This window comes from Callithrix jacchus, chromosome 15, assembly GCF_049354715.1.
Source record: "Callithrix jacchus isolate 240 chromosome 15, calJac240_pri, whole genome shotgun sequence".
NCBI classification, from domain to species: domain Eukaryota; kingdom Metazoa; phylum Chordata; class Mammalia; order Primates; family Cebidae; genus Callithrix; species Callithrix jacchus.
The window spans coordinates 27,657,908-27,674,218 of NC_133516.1; the positions used below are offsets into that span (position 1 = coordinate 27,657,908).

At 48.2% G+C, this 16,311-nt stretch overlaps 2 protein-coding genes across 7 annotated transcripts in view; one reads left to right on the top strand and one right to left on the bottom strand.

Annotated features, from left to right (window-relative positions):
* TGM4 (transglutaminase 4) overlaps positions 1–2,282 on the top strand; it is a 38,003-nt gene extending 35,721 nt beyond the window's left edge. The window contains 1 exon segment of the mRNA XM_078350636.1: positions 1,269–2,282. Coding sequence (XP_078206762.1) covers positions 1,269–1,410 — 142 coding nt within the window. The 3' untranslated portion in view covers positions 1,411–2,282.
* Positions 2,283–2,939: 657 nt separating this feature from the next.
* Positions 2,940–16,311, bottom strand: part of ZDHHC3 (zDHHC palmitoyltransferase 3) — a 60,323-nt gene continuing 46,951 nt past the window's right edge. For 2 of the 6 annotated variants that reach the window (XM_035275051.3, XM_035275050.3), the window contains 2 exons: positions 16,140–16,270; positions 2,940–4,967 (listed from right to left, as the gene is read on the bottom strand). In XM_035275051.3, the coding sequence (XP_035130942.1) occupies positions 4,719–4,967; positions 16,140–16,270 (380 nt within the window). In that variant the 3' untranslated portion in view covers positions 2,940–4,718. Of the gene's footprint in view, positions 4,968–5,575; positions 9,519–11,723; positions 13,404–16,139; positions 16,271–16,311 lie in introns of those variants that run through there. The other 4 variants (XM_054245556.2, XM_054245554.2, XR_013527259.1 and 1 more) reach the window with 3 other exon arrangements.

A 16,311-nucleotide genomic window follows, 5' to 3' on the forward strand; every position in this document is an offset into this window, starting at 1 on the left:
GAGTTCCAACTTTGTCTATGGTTTTCCTAGTATGAAGCACGGCCTTTGTTATGCTGTCAATTTCCACATATATCAGGTCTCTGGACTCTTCAATTGCTATTTCATTTGTCTTCTTCTAACACAACATTGTGCCACTTAAATTACTGCAGTTCTATAATAATTTTATACGATTATCATATCTACATATTGATATGTATTAGGCAAATCCCATTCCCCCATTTTTGTCTATAAAACTTTTAGAATCATCTTCTCACATAATTTGAAAGCAGGGATTTAGACTGATACTGCGCTGAATTTAACAATTTATTTGGGGGAGAACTGTGCCAAATGCAATATTGAGTCTTACCATTTAGGATCACTTCCTAGCTTTCTGGTTAAGATCAAGTGTTGAGTTTTACCATCTAGGAATATGAGATTTCCTGTTTTTTTCAAGTCTTTATCACCTTTAGAAAAGCCATATTGTTTTCTTTATATATAACTTGCACGTTCTTAGTTAGATTAATTCCAAGATGCATCAATATTATAGCTTTTATGAAGAGAGTATTTTTCATAGGTTCTAATTGTTTGCTGGACTATATGGAAATTGATCTTTGGCATGCTGAAACATCCAGCAAAAAAAACTTTACTGAACTTGAATGTTTTGTTTCTGGGAGGTGTGATGGTCTGAGGATGTCTGAATCTTCCAAGTAAAAACCAGTAGACCCCTATTTTCCTTAGACCAGGGTTTCTCACATTTTAACGTGCACACAAGTTATCTGCGGAGTATTGTTGCAGTGTAGATTCTGATTCAGCAGGTCTAGGGTGGAGCCTTAGATACTGTGTTTCCTACAGGCTCCTGGGTGATGCTAGCATTGCTGGGCCCCAGAACACACTTTGGGTAGTGAGGGGCTGAACAATTCCTTTCATGGGGATTCATCGTAAAATACATGTTCCTCTTAGATTTCATGTAATTTAGATAACTGTTGCTAATACCCATGAAACAAGAACATCTGTAGTAAAGCCGGGCAAGACTCTAGGGAAGATTTGTGAAATGTCAGAGTTGGAAGAGCTGCTGGAAAGCAGCTGTTTCAACCTTCTTGCTTTACAGCTCATAAAACTGACGGTTAGCACCCAGGGTGTAGGTCCACTGTGCCATGCCCTGGAATGGCCAGGACTTTGCAAAGAGACTGAGCTAAGGCTCAGCTTCCTGGCTTCTCATCCAACTCATCTTCTCCCTCTTCCCATAACATCCTTGATTGATTGTATGTCTGTGTCTTTGAATTTTCCAGGACGGTGCAGCCTGGTGAGACCATCGAATACCAAATAAAACGCACCCCGATGAAAACTGGACCCAAAAAATTCATCGTCAAGTTTAGTTCCAAACAAGTGAAAGAGATTAATGCTCAGAAGATTGTTCTCATCACCAAGTAGCCTTCTCTGATGCTGTGGAGCCTTAGTTGAGCATTTCAGCATTTCCTACTTGTGCTTAGCTTTCAGATTATGGATGATTAAATTTGATGACTTATATGAGGACAGATTCAAGAGCCAGTAGGTCAAAGATAAGGCCAACACAACCATAAGCAGCCAGACCCACAAGGCCAGGTCACCTCTTTTATAGCTAGAAACACCCAGCCTAGGCCACAGAATCCCATCCCTTTCCTGAGTTATGGCCTCAAAAATCAGGGCCACTGTTCTATCAATTCAAATCCATAGACTTCAAAGCTACAGATTCTCTCCCCGGAGCAGCAGGCTGTGGGCAGCCTAGCGCTGCCACCCGTTGGTGCCCCTCGAGAAGCCGCCATATCTTCAGGCCATGGGTTTGCTAGCCCTGAAGGCACCTGCCAACTGGAGTACTGTCCCAGCACTGGGCTGGGCCTGCTAGAAGCGCATTCTCCTCCTTTCTGTTGCCTCCATTCTCCTTTATGCCTGAAATCCAGGGAATCCCTCTCCTGGTGCTCCAAGCAGTTTGACACCTAATGTGCAAGGACATTTCTCAAGGCCACATGGTTTTGCAGACAACCCAGAAACACCTTTGTCCTCAGGCCTGAACTCACCATAGACACCCAGGTCAGCAAATGGTGACCAGCAAAGCCTCTTCCCTTATTCCAACTGTCGCCCCCTAGGAGACTCCAGGTGTGGGCATTGTTTCCTCCCTGGTGTGAACTCCCTGGTGTTCCATCCACCATCCTGGCAGCCCAGGGCTGCTTCTGTTAACTGAAGCCTGCTCCTCCTTGTTCTGCCCTCCAGCGATTTGTTCAAATGATCAATGTGCTTTCAATTAAACTTTGATTACTTCAAGAGAACACTGTGGTCCCTGAATCCTTTTTTCTTTATGCCAATAAGCTTCTTAAAGAATCCTGTGCTGGGGGTTATGCGGTCACTAGGGGAGCCATCGCATCCTGTGACTTCCCCAGGTAAGGGGCTCTGTCTGAGGAGTTGGCAGGTCTGTTCAGTACATTCAGCCCCTCTCTCAAGGGCTGTCACTCCAACTGGATATACACCCTGGCAGAGGCACGTGTGTAGCTTGAATTAGGGTTATTTTGTGTCTAATTCAAGTCAGGGGTGGGAAACCTGTCATACTCTGTTTTTCTAGCTGTCCAAGTGAAAAAAAAACCTCAATCCTGGTAACCCTTGCCCTAGTTGCCCACCTTCCTGGCATACAGTAGTTGTTCAATAAAGTTTACTGAAGGAAAGGTGATTGTTCCTTCTGCTGGTAATACTATAAGGGTGGTGGCATAGAGAACTGTTTGGTCAGTCATCACTCCACAGCACAGTCTGATTCCAAGAGGTGGTGAAGTCCAGCACAGCCAGTGTGCTGCCGTGTAACACGCGCTTGTCTCCCTCACCGGGAATGGAAGAAAAGTGGCTTTCTAGAGGTGCCTTTAGACGACCCAGGAGGAAGGACACTGGCTAAGGGTTTGGACTGGGATCTCTTAATTAAAACAGAAGACTCCAGTCACTGAGGATGAGCAAACAGCTTTTTATTCAGAGGAGGAGGCAAACTGCACCCAATCTCCCTTCCTGTAAGATCTCATCTGGTTTCGACATCAATTGCAATGGTTTCAGTGTGAGGCTAAGCAGAATGTTATGCTGTGAACAGTCACCACAGAGAGACCACTGTGTTGCTGGTGTGGGAGGGACAAGGCTCAGGGTTGGACAGGTTTCTTACCTACATAACCCTGGCTGTGAACCAGCCCAGCACCTTCCAGAACAGTAACTGACATGGCTGAGGTCTACCATGGAGATGGGGTCAAGGGTCAGTGATGAGGGAAGGCAGGGTCTGCCTCTGTGCAGGTAAAATGCCCCTCACCCCAGCCTTCCTTTCCAGAGCAACCAATCTGAAAACAGAATTGGCTTTGGGGCTGGTTCAGGCAAAGCTGGATCCCCTAAAAAGGTCTTTGAAGCCCAATATGCAAGGACATTTCTCAAGGGCCGTGTGGTTTTGCAGACACCCCTGTCCTCAGGCTTGAACTCACCATAGAGACCCACATCAGCAGGTACCAGCAAATCCTCCTCCCTGATTCTAACTGCCACCCCCTAGAAGACTCCAGGGGGCAGCCATTGCTTACTCCCTGGTGTGAACTCTTTGGTATTCCATGCGCCATCCTGGCAGCCCAGGGCTGCTTCTGGGTTAGGACAACAAACAGGGGGCCCCTACAGTCAGAACAGCTCTTACCCAAAGTGGTGAGTGCCATTTCCTGCCCAGATTGCAAGTTAATGGCCTTTACAGTTGGCTCAGGCTCCTCACGTCATCATTAATAAATATTAAAGCTGATAAAGACCGAGAAAGTGGGCCTGCAGCCTGAGTGGGAGGCCTGATGTCTTACTGGTTGCTTTGCTGATGTTAGAGTCCCACCATCACCCCTTCGTGGGTCATACTTGGAGAGCTCTGAGCAAGGGTTAGGGCAGAGGTGGCTCTGTGAACACTGGCTCCTTTGAGCAATTAACCCCGGACCCTAGTGGGCCATCAGTTGTAGACAGAGTGTCTCTGGCAGGATCGTCACCCTTCAGAGTGCCCAAGGAGGATGTCCAAGAACCAGGATGCTGCTTGGCTCTCCTTTCTCAGCGTCCTGAGGCTCCACCTCCAATCACTGACTTTCTTCTCCACTGAACTGGGGCCACAGGCCCTTTGGGGCCAGGACTCATGACCTTTTGTCTGGAGCTGGAAGGGGGGCCCTGACACTGAGGTTTTGCAGGGTATGCTCTGTCGAGTGCCTGCACCCCTGCCAATCCTGATGCCAGTAGATGCTGGGGAAATGGGCCAAAGAGAGGAACAAAAGCCCGTACAGGGAGTGGGTGGGGAATCCATTTCTTATACCAAACAGGGATAAGAACCCTTCTGTTGGACTTTATGCAGAAGATGCTGCTTCAGCAACCACTGGAATGGGGCTTAGGCACACCAGAACGCTGCTCGACCTTCAGCAGTGGTCACAGACACCGCAGGCTTCAAATGGGGTGAAGAAGTGATTATAGTAGGGTGTGTGTGTGTGTGTGTGTGTGTGTGTGTGTGTGTGTGTGATCATGGTAGGGTGTGTGTATGTGTGTGTGTGTGCCCCAAACCTGGCCCAACATGGAGAGAGGAAGGAGGGGGTTACAGGGAATGGTAAGGCCAGGCGAGTGGCCCAGGGAAGGGTTGGAGGTTCTAGGAGCGCACCATGCCCATGAGCCCCTTTAGCCAAAACTCTGGGATGAAGGTTGGCAGCACTTTCTAGCGTTTGGTTCTGTCCCCACAGCAGCATCTATTCATCTATCACCTCCACACAGTCCTCCTCCTTTGTCTCCTCTGATGGATCCTCTGTTGTTTCAGTGTCTGACAGTGACGTAACCTGCCGCACCAAGTCCTTGTCACTGGGGATCTCTGGCTGACACGGTCTGGAGAAGGGGTTGAACCAGTTCAGGGAGAAGTCCCCACCAAAGGTCTCCTTTACTGACTTCCAGTTACCCGTGTGCTCCCTGGGCTGGTTCTTTCGTTGGAGGCGTTCAATGCCCTGGAGGGAGAAGGGGATGAAGAGCATCAATGTCGGCGTGGTGCTGGGCTGTGCTGCTCATGCATACACCCCCAGCTCAGCAGTGGCAGGGTCCAGGGTGTGGATAAGATGGGGTCTCTTGTGGCCCAGGGCAGCCCGGAGAGGTGTCTCAGAGGACTGCTGGGGTGTGGGTGGACAGTGGCATGGAGGAGCACAGCAAGCAGGGCCTGCCCAGAGACTGGCCTGTTCCCCAGCCACCACCCAGCCCTCCCTCCTTTCCTTCAACAAGTGCAATGACAGATGCTGGGCAGGGGCCAGGCTGCTGAGAGGGTGAGGCATAAGGGGGACCATGCATCCTCTGAAGCCACTAAAAACCCCCTCCCTAAATATTTTTGGCCACTCCCACCAGGGTAGATGTGGGCTGCAAACACAGCAGGACGCTGGGGTTAAGGAGAGCGTGCAGGACACAAACAGCATGCAAGGTGAAGAAGCAGGTGCTTGTACAGCAAGTGCCAACATGCAGTAGGCTGCCGGAGGGCACAGAGGACTGCCGTGGGGAGACAAGGCTGGGCTCAGGCCTGCTCATGCAGCAGATCCACCCTGCAGCCTCTCCCAAGCTGCCCACTCACCTGCCTCTGGGTGTCGGCTGCAACTCAGCCGCCAGGCCACAGAAAGGGTGTTGTGTGGGGGAGATGCCCAGAGGAGGTAAAGACATGGCCAGGCCAGCTCTCCGCCCACAACACCTTGCACAGAGGCTTTGGACCCTCCAGTGGGGCCACTGCATTCTCCATCTCCTTTGGAAGCCAAGGGAATTTGCTGTGGGTTTGCCAGGCTTGAGCACTGCTCATTCACATGACTCAGTAAAGATCTCTGTGTATCTGGTTCTAGGTTTTCTCTTCCACACAAGATCGTTATATAACTGGTACAACCCTTTGTTATGCAGAAAGAAAAACCAAGGCGCACGCACAGTCTGAGATCTGATGGTACCCCAGGCCAATTCTTCTCCAGCACTTTTTCTTCCCACACCATCTCAGAGATTTAAGATTCTTGACTTTTGAATAAACTCTAAGTCAAAAAAAATCTGATCTCAAAAGGATATCCTCATAAGAGACTTATCAATTATAAAGGGAAAAACAGTACCTTAATAGTAGGGAAGAAACAATTCCTACATTGGGTAAAGGTGGTACCTTCAACCAATGATGGAAGTTAACATCACAATAATGAAACGTAACGAAGCCATGTGCCTGCTGATGCGATGCATCGAGGACACACTGCTTCAGTGGTGCTCCCATCCCAAATGCCGGACCGCAATCTAATCCTGAGAAAAACGTCAAACACACAATTGGAAGGACAGTCTACAGAACACCTGCCCTACAATCTTCAAAAGGGTCAAAGACTGACGAAAATATTTTGGAATTAGATGGACCTGGTGGTTACAAAACACTGTGAATGCATTAAATGTACACTTTAAAATGGTTAATTCTATGTTACAGAAATTTCACCTCAATTTTTAAAAAGGGTCAAGGTTATAAAAGACAAAGGAAGACTGAGGAACTGTCACAAACTGGAGGAGACTAAGGGGACATTGCAATGGACACAGCATGGGATCCTGGAACAGAGGAGGATGTTCACGGGACAGCTGGAGAGATGTCAATAAGGTTCATACCTTAGTTGAGGGTATTGTGTTGCCAACGTACAGGTTTTTATATATGTATTATGGGTGTACAAAATGTTTATCTTTGGTGAGACTGATTGAAGGGTACATGGGAACTCTTTGTACTATTTTTGTCACATTTTTGTAAGTCTGAAGTTATTTCACGATAAAAAATTTAAAAATAAGAATCTGAGCAAAGATTTATGCAATATAAACTTGAACACTGAATTATAATCATGCAAAGATGGAAACAAGAGAAATGCCCAATAGTGATGGTTAAGCAGATGATTCTATAAAGCAGAACGCTATGTAGCTATACAAGACGGTGTTAATACAATTTTACATGACATTGAAACATTTGTCTGTGTGGTTACTTTTGGGGATGGAATTCTAGATGATTGGTATTTATTTCTGTAGACTTCTCACACAGTCCAAGTTTTCACCAATGAGCCAATGTTACTTTTATAATCAGAACAAAAATAGCTCTTTCAGAAAATGGATCTTACTGACAGTCTAGAGGGACCTTCATGTGGGTCATGGGCATGGGATGCCATGCTGCTCCCTGACTGGCCCCTCGCCAGGCCTCCCTTCTTGGCACAGAAGCAGTGACCAGCTGAGATGGTTTGCTTTGGGTATTCTGCATTCCCTTCCTGGGTGATCATCTGCAGCCTGTCGAGAAAGAGGCTTTAACTTGATAGCACAAGAGCTGGGACACTACCATATGGCAGACTGGGCTACAGAGGAGACACCCAGAAATGACAGGTTGGCTGCATCCTCACTGACTTGGACTCAAACCCATGACCATAGGTTTTTATAGCCTCCTTGTGAGGTGGGTCTGAGTACTGATGCTTGGCAGATAGGGAAGAAATACAAGTTCCAAGAGGCCATGAGAATGGCCAAGCCTCGTCTGGCTTGTTATGCATCAGAACTGGGAGCAGAACTAGTGTCTTTTTTCTGTCCAACATGTTTCCCCACTGTGCAAATCCCCACTGTGCCCAGGCTGAGCTCAGAGAGAAGGGAAATGAAGCTAAGAGCCCGCAGGATTATTTGCCATTCGTGTGGCATGCTCCTGGCGGGCACTCTTGGATTATACTCACCCTCCTCATCAAGCTCATAAAAGTATCCCAGGCAGAGCCTGGCCTGTCTATGAGGTCTTCAGAGGTCTTCAGCAGTCAAGTGGACAAATGTTCAGGGAGTACGGACTACTTCTGAGTCCAGAAAGAAAACACTGCAAACAAATCTGACGTAATAAATGGCCTGAGGCCTGCTTTCTCCTGGTGGGACACAATTTGAGTTTCGCATGCATTTAAAGGGATCCTGCAGGCAAAGTTCTTAAGCTCGAGATCTGTAGAGGAGCAGTAACACTAGCTTCAGGATCAAGAGAACAAACAGAAATGGCTGATTTCTGGTCAGGAGGTTGTAGTTGACACCAGCAGCTCTCGCAGAGTGTGTGGCGGGGCCTTTTGGCCCAGGTCAACCTGGGTGACACATGAGCTGTGATCTGTGAACAAACTCACCAACACCCCAAAATGAATGTATTAGGACTAAGGCTCCCGAGCAAGAAGAGTCTGTGCAGACTCAGCTGAGCCCCACAGAGTGAGAACAGGCTGTTCCCTGCTCCCTGCATCATCATGTAGAAAGCCAGAGCCCCAGGCAGCAGCCTAGGCAAATGTGTCTCTTCATAGCTGGCCAGATAACGCTGTCTCTCCTCCTCAGAGATTTCATACTTCTATACTGTAACCCACAAGAGGAAATATTTTTCTGCTGCATTCCAGAACACATATATACACAGCCCCTAAGCTTCATAAAACAATACTTACCCTGCAATATGTAATACATTAAAATTTTTTCTTGAAAAAAATGCTGGTAGCAAACCATGAATGGTTATGACCAATGGTTTGAAAAGCGTAGCTCTAACACAGCTGACGTTTATAAAGCCATACCAGGGCCAGACACTATACATTCCCATTCATCACCTTCATCTAATCCTTCCATTAACTTTGTGATTTAGATTATCATTCCCGTTTTACAGATGAGAAAACTGAGTCTTAAAGAAGTTAGTGCTCAAGGTCATATTTTGGTAGTAAGTATGGTAATACGTAGCCAAGCAGAGATTTGAACCAAAGACTGAAGCCAGGACTCAAATACTTGGTCACCAGACTCTATGGCCTCAACTGCAGAAATCCAGGGCAGTCTACGTCCATTTTAGAGCATGTGTGTCCCCCAGAAGGCTTTTGGCAAACATCCCTCTGCAGTGCTTGTCATCACTCTTGGATCAGCTTCATTGGCTCCTGTGTGCGCGTGACACAACAGAGCGGGTTCCCGGGGGCCACTCTGCTTTGCTGTGGCAATCACGCTGCTCAAGTCAGCAGATGTTTTCTTGAGGGAGAGGGTGGGAAAAGGAAGGTTTCAGTTTGAGTATGCTGGTCAGTGGCTTGTTTCTGTTTCACTGTGAATTCTTTCTCTTCTGTGAGGTGATCCTAAGTTAGATACGTATTTAAAGAATATAAGAAAAAGCCACATGGGTGTTGAAGCCCACACATGGAAAGCAAAGGTCAGGACAGGTACAGGTCATGTATCCAGGCTGCTACAATGCCCCTGGCTCTACTCACCAGCTGCTGCTCCCATCTGGAGGTCTCTGGGTTCTATTCTTTTTTCTTTTCTTTCTGGGATGGTTCTTCACCCAAAGGGCCCTTGTCTAGAGATGGGTTCAGTTGATGAGATGTAGAAGGAGTGGTGGGCAGGCTAATCATTTGGATCCATTCATACAGACTTTCTTTGATGTCTTGGCAGTTGTTTGCTGGGGAGGCCACAGGTTCAAGGGAGGTCTCAGTGGCTTCTCAGCAGTGGGAACACACGCCTGTCTTCACAATCAGCACTCCCGACTGCACTACGCTGCGCCCAGCAGCACACAGGACCTATATCACCAGCAGGCGTCAGGGACCGCCTGAGGAGCGACCCCTGCAAGCCCCAAGTGGATTCTCAAACTTGAGAGTCAGTCAGAATCACCTGAAGAGCTGTTAAAATACGGACTGCTGGGCCCCACTGTTTCTGGCTCAGAAGCCTGGGGTGGGGACCGAGAATGTGCACTTCTAACAAGTTCTCAGGTGATGCTGACGTTGCTGGTCTGGTAACCTCAAGAACACCCTTGAGAAGGATTCTAGCAAAATCTTTCTCTCTTCGCATTTCTTTGACATTTAAGGGTACCTTCTAGCTGGGGCCCCTTCCCTCTATAGGTGGCTCACCCTTTAAGCTGATGGACTACAAGTCTTGAAAGAGAGAAATTTAAAAATGCATTAGGCTGGTTGAGAATGCCCAGCCCAGACCTCCGGAGAGGAGTTTCTGTGTAATGCCAACCTCATATATGTGTTTAAAATGTTTATTAATTTATCTCACCTGAAAGGTTTCTGCATTAGGGGATGGTGGATTCTAACTATTTAAGTGGCCTAGCCAGATGAGCAAAAGTGAATACTTTGGGCTCTTTCAAGAAGGAAGTACAGGGCTGGGCCCAGTGGCTCACGCCTGTAATCCCAGGACTTTGGGAGGCTAAGACAGGATGATTGCTTGAGGCCAGGCATTTGAGACTGGCTGGGGCAACATAGTGAGACCTCAAGTCTATTAAAAGACAACAAAATTAGCCAGGCATGGTAGTACATGCCTGTAGCCATGGATACTCAGGAGGTCAAGGCACAATAGTCACTTGAATTCAGGAGTTCAGGGCTGCAGTGAGTTCTAATTCTGCACTCCAGCCTGGGTGACAGAGCAAGACCCTGTCTCAAACAAAAAAGAGGAAGTACAGTATGAAGACAAAATGTCAGGACTAAAAGGAGATTTAGCACATGCACTTCTACCCAAATGTGTTTTGTGTACATATTACCAAGCCCATGCAAATATGCATAGATGACAGATTTGCTTGGATCTAAGCCTTCTGCATATTCAGTCTGGTTGCTGTGAACACAAACCTGAAGTTGACAGAAGGAAAGCAAACCGGGGATCACTAATCCAACATGCCACATCTTTATTTTTCACTTCCACTCTCCAGAACCCAGGTTCTGAAAGCCTGTGGCTACTACTGGTTCATTTTCCACGCGTGCACCCAAGGGTACTATCAGAACTCCTGTGACCAAGCCAAAAGCTGGGGCCGACTTTGTGTATAAAGACGCCCTCTTTCGTTACATCTGGAAGTACTGAGGAGAGCTCAGGGATGCTTTTTCTTCCTGTGTGGAAGCCAGGCTGGAAACCAATCATCATGCTGCCAATGATGGCCACATTCCTCAGTCCTTGTGCTCTCAGGAAAATGTTATCAGTCTGAACGAAAATGAAAGAGGAAAAATGCCAGGAACCTTGGGGGTATTCCCATCTTCTGAATGCAGCTGGTTTGAGAGCTCAGGGACATTGACTTTTTCTAGCCAAGGCCTATACAAACCCAAGGAACCCCACCCTATGGGAAAGATAAACATAGTATGCGCAAGTCTAACGGATGAGTTTCTATTTTTAAGACTAAAAAAAAATTCAATGCATCTTCAGCACTATCTACTGCATTCCTTTAGATATGCCAGGGGAAAAGAACTAACCTGGCTCACTTTAAAAAATGCCCTTGAAGATGGAATATGATCAATCTCTCTCCCCTAGGGGAGGGCCAGAGCTGCAGCCCCTCTCTAGTCATTTAATACAATCACACTTCTTTCATACACCTAAGTGAATAGTATATTAAGAAAAAAAAATGTTTAAAAGCACATGGAGAACAAATGCTATCAAGTTAATCTAAAATAGCATTCTTTTTTTTAAATGTTAGCATCTCAGCTTTGCCTGTATCGCAAGAATAGCACCGTAGAGGCGAGTCAAAGTTAACTGACCCAGAAAAGCTCTTAGGAGAGCCCCAAAACACAAAGGAATCAATTCAGGATGCAGAAAGCAAAGGAGACAGGCCTGATAGGGCAAGCTGGTTCAAGAGAGGGAGGTTTTGGTCCTTTAAAACAAACAAACAAAAAAATCCTCATTCAAGAGAAGGAGCAAAGGAACAAACACCCAACCAGAGAAAACTCAAGTAGACTGGTAGTACATGCTGGGAGAGTCAGCCTCCCGCTATGGGCAACACCTCGAGAGGAGAGCTAAATCAGAACAGGTTTTGGAAAAATTTTATTGCATTTTGTTTCCATGTGGAAGCACTGACAGAATTGAAAAGAGGCAGCATGTTCCACTTACTTTTCTGAAAAATCACATGGCTAGATTAACTTTTTCGCCCTACCCAGGACAGGACTGAATAAACCTTATCTCCTACCCCCACCCCAAGCAAAAGCTAAAAAAGGCGGTTTGTGGCAATTGCTTAAAAAACAATGTGTGCGAATTCCCAGATGGTCAATAATCATATTTGTTATTTTTGTACTTGGAGGACACTTCCTAACTCCTTCACCTCTCCCCACCATCACCACCTTCTTCAAACAAGACTCACACAGTGATTGCCTCTCAAATGGAAAATCTATTCTGTCCCAGTGCCACAGACCTAGGTGTATCTGTGGACTCCTGCCAATGGGACTTTGATAGGGTGGGGACTGTGGGGTGAATTCCCAGCACTATGGTCATCTCCATGCCAGGACAACAGTCTCCCAGGTTAAAATACAGAGAAAATACAGGTACGTGCACATTTACGGGGGTTAAATATCAGAAAGTGAATCCTCTTTGAGGGCTATTAAAACCAGAAGAAGGGGATGATGGTAGGGCTGTATGTGTTGGCCACTGGTGCCTACTGCAGTCAGAATTAACACTGCTTAACTGACATCTTGCTGGGGAAGAGGGGGGTTGGGGTGGTAAGAGAGGAAGCAGGTATAGCAAAGGAAAACGTAGCTTGCTGAAACTGTAATTTTTTTCCCCCTTGATTGTATAAGGCATTTTGAACTGGAAAAACATCTTTCCTTCACACTCTTCCAAATAATCACAGGGAATATAATTGCTGATTCAGAATACAAATAAGATCTCTTTCATCTCTCTCCCGACTCCCCTGCAAGATCATTCTACACACCCCAACTCCATAAAGTACAAGGCAGGCAACTGCTTTGCAAATTAGGAGGCAAACCGTGTCCACCTGGGGGATGAGGTCGCTGTGCCAAGGTCCCTTCTGAAGCCTCCAACCCTGATCCTGCCCTTCTCAGGCCTCGAGGGGGAAGCATCCATCTTCGGTGAGGTTTTAAGTCCCATGGGGGAGCCTGTCACTGCCTCCTGGACAGTGGGAGGTCAGGGTCTTCCTGGCTTTCCCACGCATCCCCCACCAGGTGTCCCGACTATTCCATCCAAGCGCAGTGTCCCATCTCAGTTAGTAGAAGTGGGCACAGCCCAGAGTCAGCACCCTCTAAATTAGTCATGCCAGACAGACAGCAGAGAGAAACCAGAGGCCAGAGAAGTGATTTTAAAAGGAAAAGACAGCAGCTTCGGTCACCAAAAAAAAAAAAAATCAAAAGGATGATTTAAAAAAAATAAAATATGGGGCTTTTTTTTTCTCTAAAATGCTCAGCCATTTTACTTGAGACATAAAAAATGTTTAAAGAGTAGTTGTTTTGCTTTTTCGATTTAAACATTCATGAGAACGGATGGGACGGTAGTGCTGTGGTGTGGGCTTGTGTCTGAGTGGCCATGCTGGTCGGGGTCCTTCAGACCACATACTGGTACGGGTCTGCCTTCCCTTGGTCTGGCGTGGCAAAGGGGCTGGCCCAGCCTAGAGAGAATGGGTGGCCAAAAACGGCTTTCATGTTCATCCATTTTGTTTTTTTAGCCCATCTTCTCTCTTCCTTTTTCAATTGTTCTATTCCCTGAAAACAAGAACAATCACACTTTCAGTCAAGCACTGCATTGCTGTGGTTTTCGGGGAGGGACATCCACAGTGTGAGGTGAATGGAGTAAATGCTTCCTTTTTAAAGCAGTGAAGCTATCTACATAATACATCTTTCTCATACAAAGTGTTACTAAAAAAAATGTTATTGGGCACTCATTCACAAGTCCCTCCAAGAAGGGAGGGAAAAAGGAGCACTATTAGTGGGGCAGAAGCCACTGCTCGTAAGTATGCCGGGCTGGGGTGTGTCGCTAAACCCTGGCCTCTTGCTGAGCTCCGCAGAAGCGCTCTTCAGAAGCTCTGTGCTGGGCTGTGGATGGACTGCTGTGAAGGCTTTGGCATGAAAGGCGTCAGAGCGGTTGGGGAGCTCATAATTGTCATCACCATTGATGGCCGCTAATTTGGGAGAGGTTCCTAGGAAGTTTGAAGCTACCACGACCACTTGGCAGACAAAAAACAAAAGTAACAAATCAAATGACTGCTCTGGCGCTGTGTGTCTCACCAGCCGGGGGATCAAGCAGCACCCTGCTTAGTGGGGCTGGTGAGACACAAACTGAGAAGGTTGAATAGGAGTGACAGACCATGAACGAGGGAAGAGGTCACCACAGAGGAGGAAGAAGGAGGGATTAGTATAGGTTAGAAGGTGGCATGGCCAGGCCAGTCAGCCTGGCATGGCAAAGTTCCTCCTAGTGGCTCCTTTGGGCAGAAGCATGGTGGAGACTTACACAGCAGCTGTCACAGAGCCAGCACCGCTTCCCCTGCTAAGTCTCAGGAAAAAACTGGGGCTGAGGGAAGAGCTGCTTCCTTCCCTCTCCCTTCTTCAGATGGAGCTGGTCAAAGGGCAGGGCTTGAGAATGGGGCCCCTGCCCAGAGGGACAAGAGAGGAGCAGCCTGGCAGGAGTCTGGCCAGGGGTCTGTCTGTTGTGGTCTCTGGTGAAGGGGTGCTGGGGGGACAGCCGAATCTGAGTCTTTCTTCACAGCCTAGGGACCTGGGAAGGACACAGGGCAAAGGGAAGACACCCTTTCCCAGGAGGGGCAGGGCCCTTTGGTACTTTCTCCTTTTCTTCCAACACAATTCTCTTTAGGAGTGGACTTCACAGGGAACAACAACTAGGACCGGGGCTGTGAAAGCTTGCCTTCTGAGTGGCCGGGCGCAGTGGCTCATACCTGTAATTCCAGCGCTTTGGGAGGCTGAGGTGGGTGGATTGCCTGAGGTCAGGAGTTCAAGACCAGCCTGACCAACATGGTAAAACCCCATCTCTACTAAAAAAATACAACAACAACAACAACAACAACAAATTAGCCAGGTACGGTGGCCTGTAATCCTAGCTACTTGGGAGGCTGAAGCAGGAGAATTGCTTGAACTCGGGAGGTGGAGGTTGCAGTGAGCCGAGACTGCACAACTGCATTCCAGCCTGGGCAAGAGTGACACTCGGTCTCAAAGAAAAGGAAGCCTGCCTTCTGGCTGCCCCAGACCGTGGCCTGGCAGTATCCCAAAGGCAGGCAGGTCCTGAAAGTATCCATCGGGGTTCCCTGCAGATCTTACACAGAGAAGTTGGTCACAGTTACTGGCTGGATCCACGGCTGGATCTACACCACTGGCTACTAGTTTCACAGAAAACTTGTGGAATGACATCATTTCTTAGAAAAAAAGTTGCCCAAAGCCCCACAACCTTCTAAAAGCTGCCAAAAGACCCAAACAATGCTGCTCTGGCAGTGGGCAGCGGTGTCCCTTCTTTTCTCTGCACACACTCCTCTAAGCCCACAGGGGAAGGTGGCCAGCAGCATGGTAGGATGTTGTCTTCCTGTGAGCCTGCTCCTAAAGCTGACTACCCACAGGCCCAAACCTTTACCCAGAGCCCTAGACCACTGGTGAGAGCTGACCCTGAGGGGCCTCAGGATGCAAGGAGTGGCACAGGGATGGCTCTCGACCTCATGGCTCTGCTTGCTCCCCACACCCAGAGCCAAGTGCTACCCCTTCTTCCTATATAAATCCCCAAAGACATGCCTATATCCCAACCAGGGATTGACCACCTTGAGGTTTCCAGACACCTTAGGAAGGTCAGGAGACGGCAGCAGGGGCACCAAGGGAACAGGCCCCAGTCTGGCATACTCAGCAGCCTCAAAGCTCCCAGTGAAGGTGCTGTGGGAAGATGGGAGGTGGCGGTGGGGGTGAGAAGGCAGTGGACGAGGCCCAGGGCTGGGCCGGACAGAGACGACCCAGAGGCCAGGTAAAACTCTGCTGCCCTCGGGGCTCGAGGCAGACGTGCCTCCTGACTCTGCCCTCAGGACCCAGGCATGGCCAGCAAGCTGACCAGCCTGTCCTAGCTGGGTTAAGGCTCCCTGTCAACTACTCTATTTCAAGCCTGTGGTCCCCAGATGGGGAGGGCACCCCCTGTGCCTAGTGGAGTGTCTAATAGAGTGCAGTGTGAAGACCTGCATGGGGGATGGAAGAAAATGTGGTAAAGGCAGCCTTTCAGCCACGGCTGCTGTGCCCCACTTCTGGCGTGATCTGCTGTGGCTGCCCCAAGGTTGGAGGACTTGTGTGTGCATGAAGATGACCCAAGTGTAACAGCAAACAAAGGAATTATGTCCTGCACACCAGGGGCCTGACCACTGGGCTCCGGTCTGACCTGTGAGCAGCTTTTCCAGCAACACTGACCCTGGGTGCTCCCTGTCCCCAGGTGGGGAAATGGTTGGCAGAGCTGCCTCTTACCGTCTCATCTGTGCAGATGGAGTGCACCTGGGTCCCAAACATCACTGATGTGAAAATGAGGAAGAGCAGGCCCTCAAAGCACAGCAGGATAAGGAGAATCACCGTGGTGGGTGGAGAGAAGGAGCTGCACTCTGAAAAAGAAGTGCACAGGGCTTAGTGCTGCCAACCACTG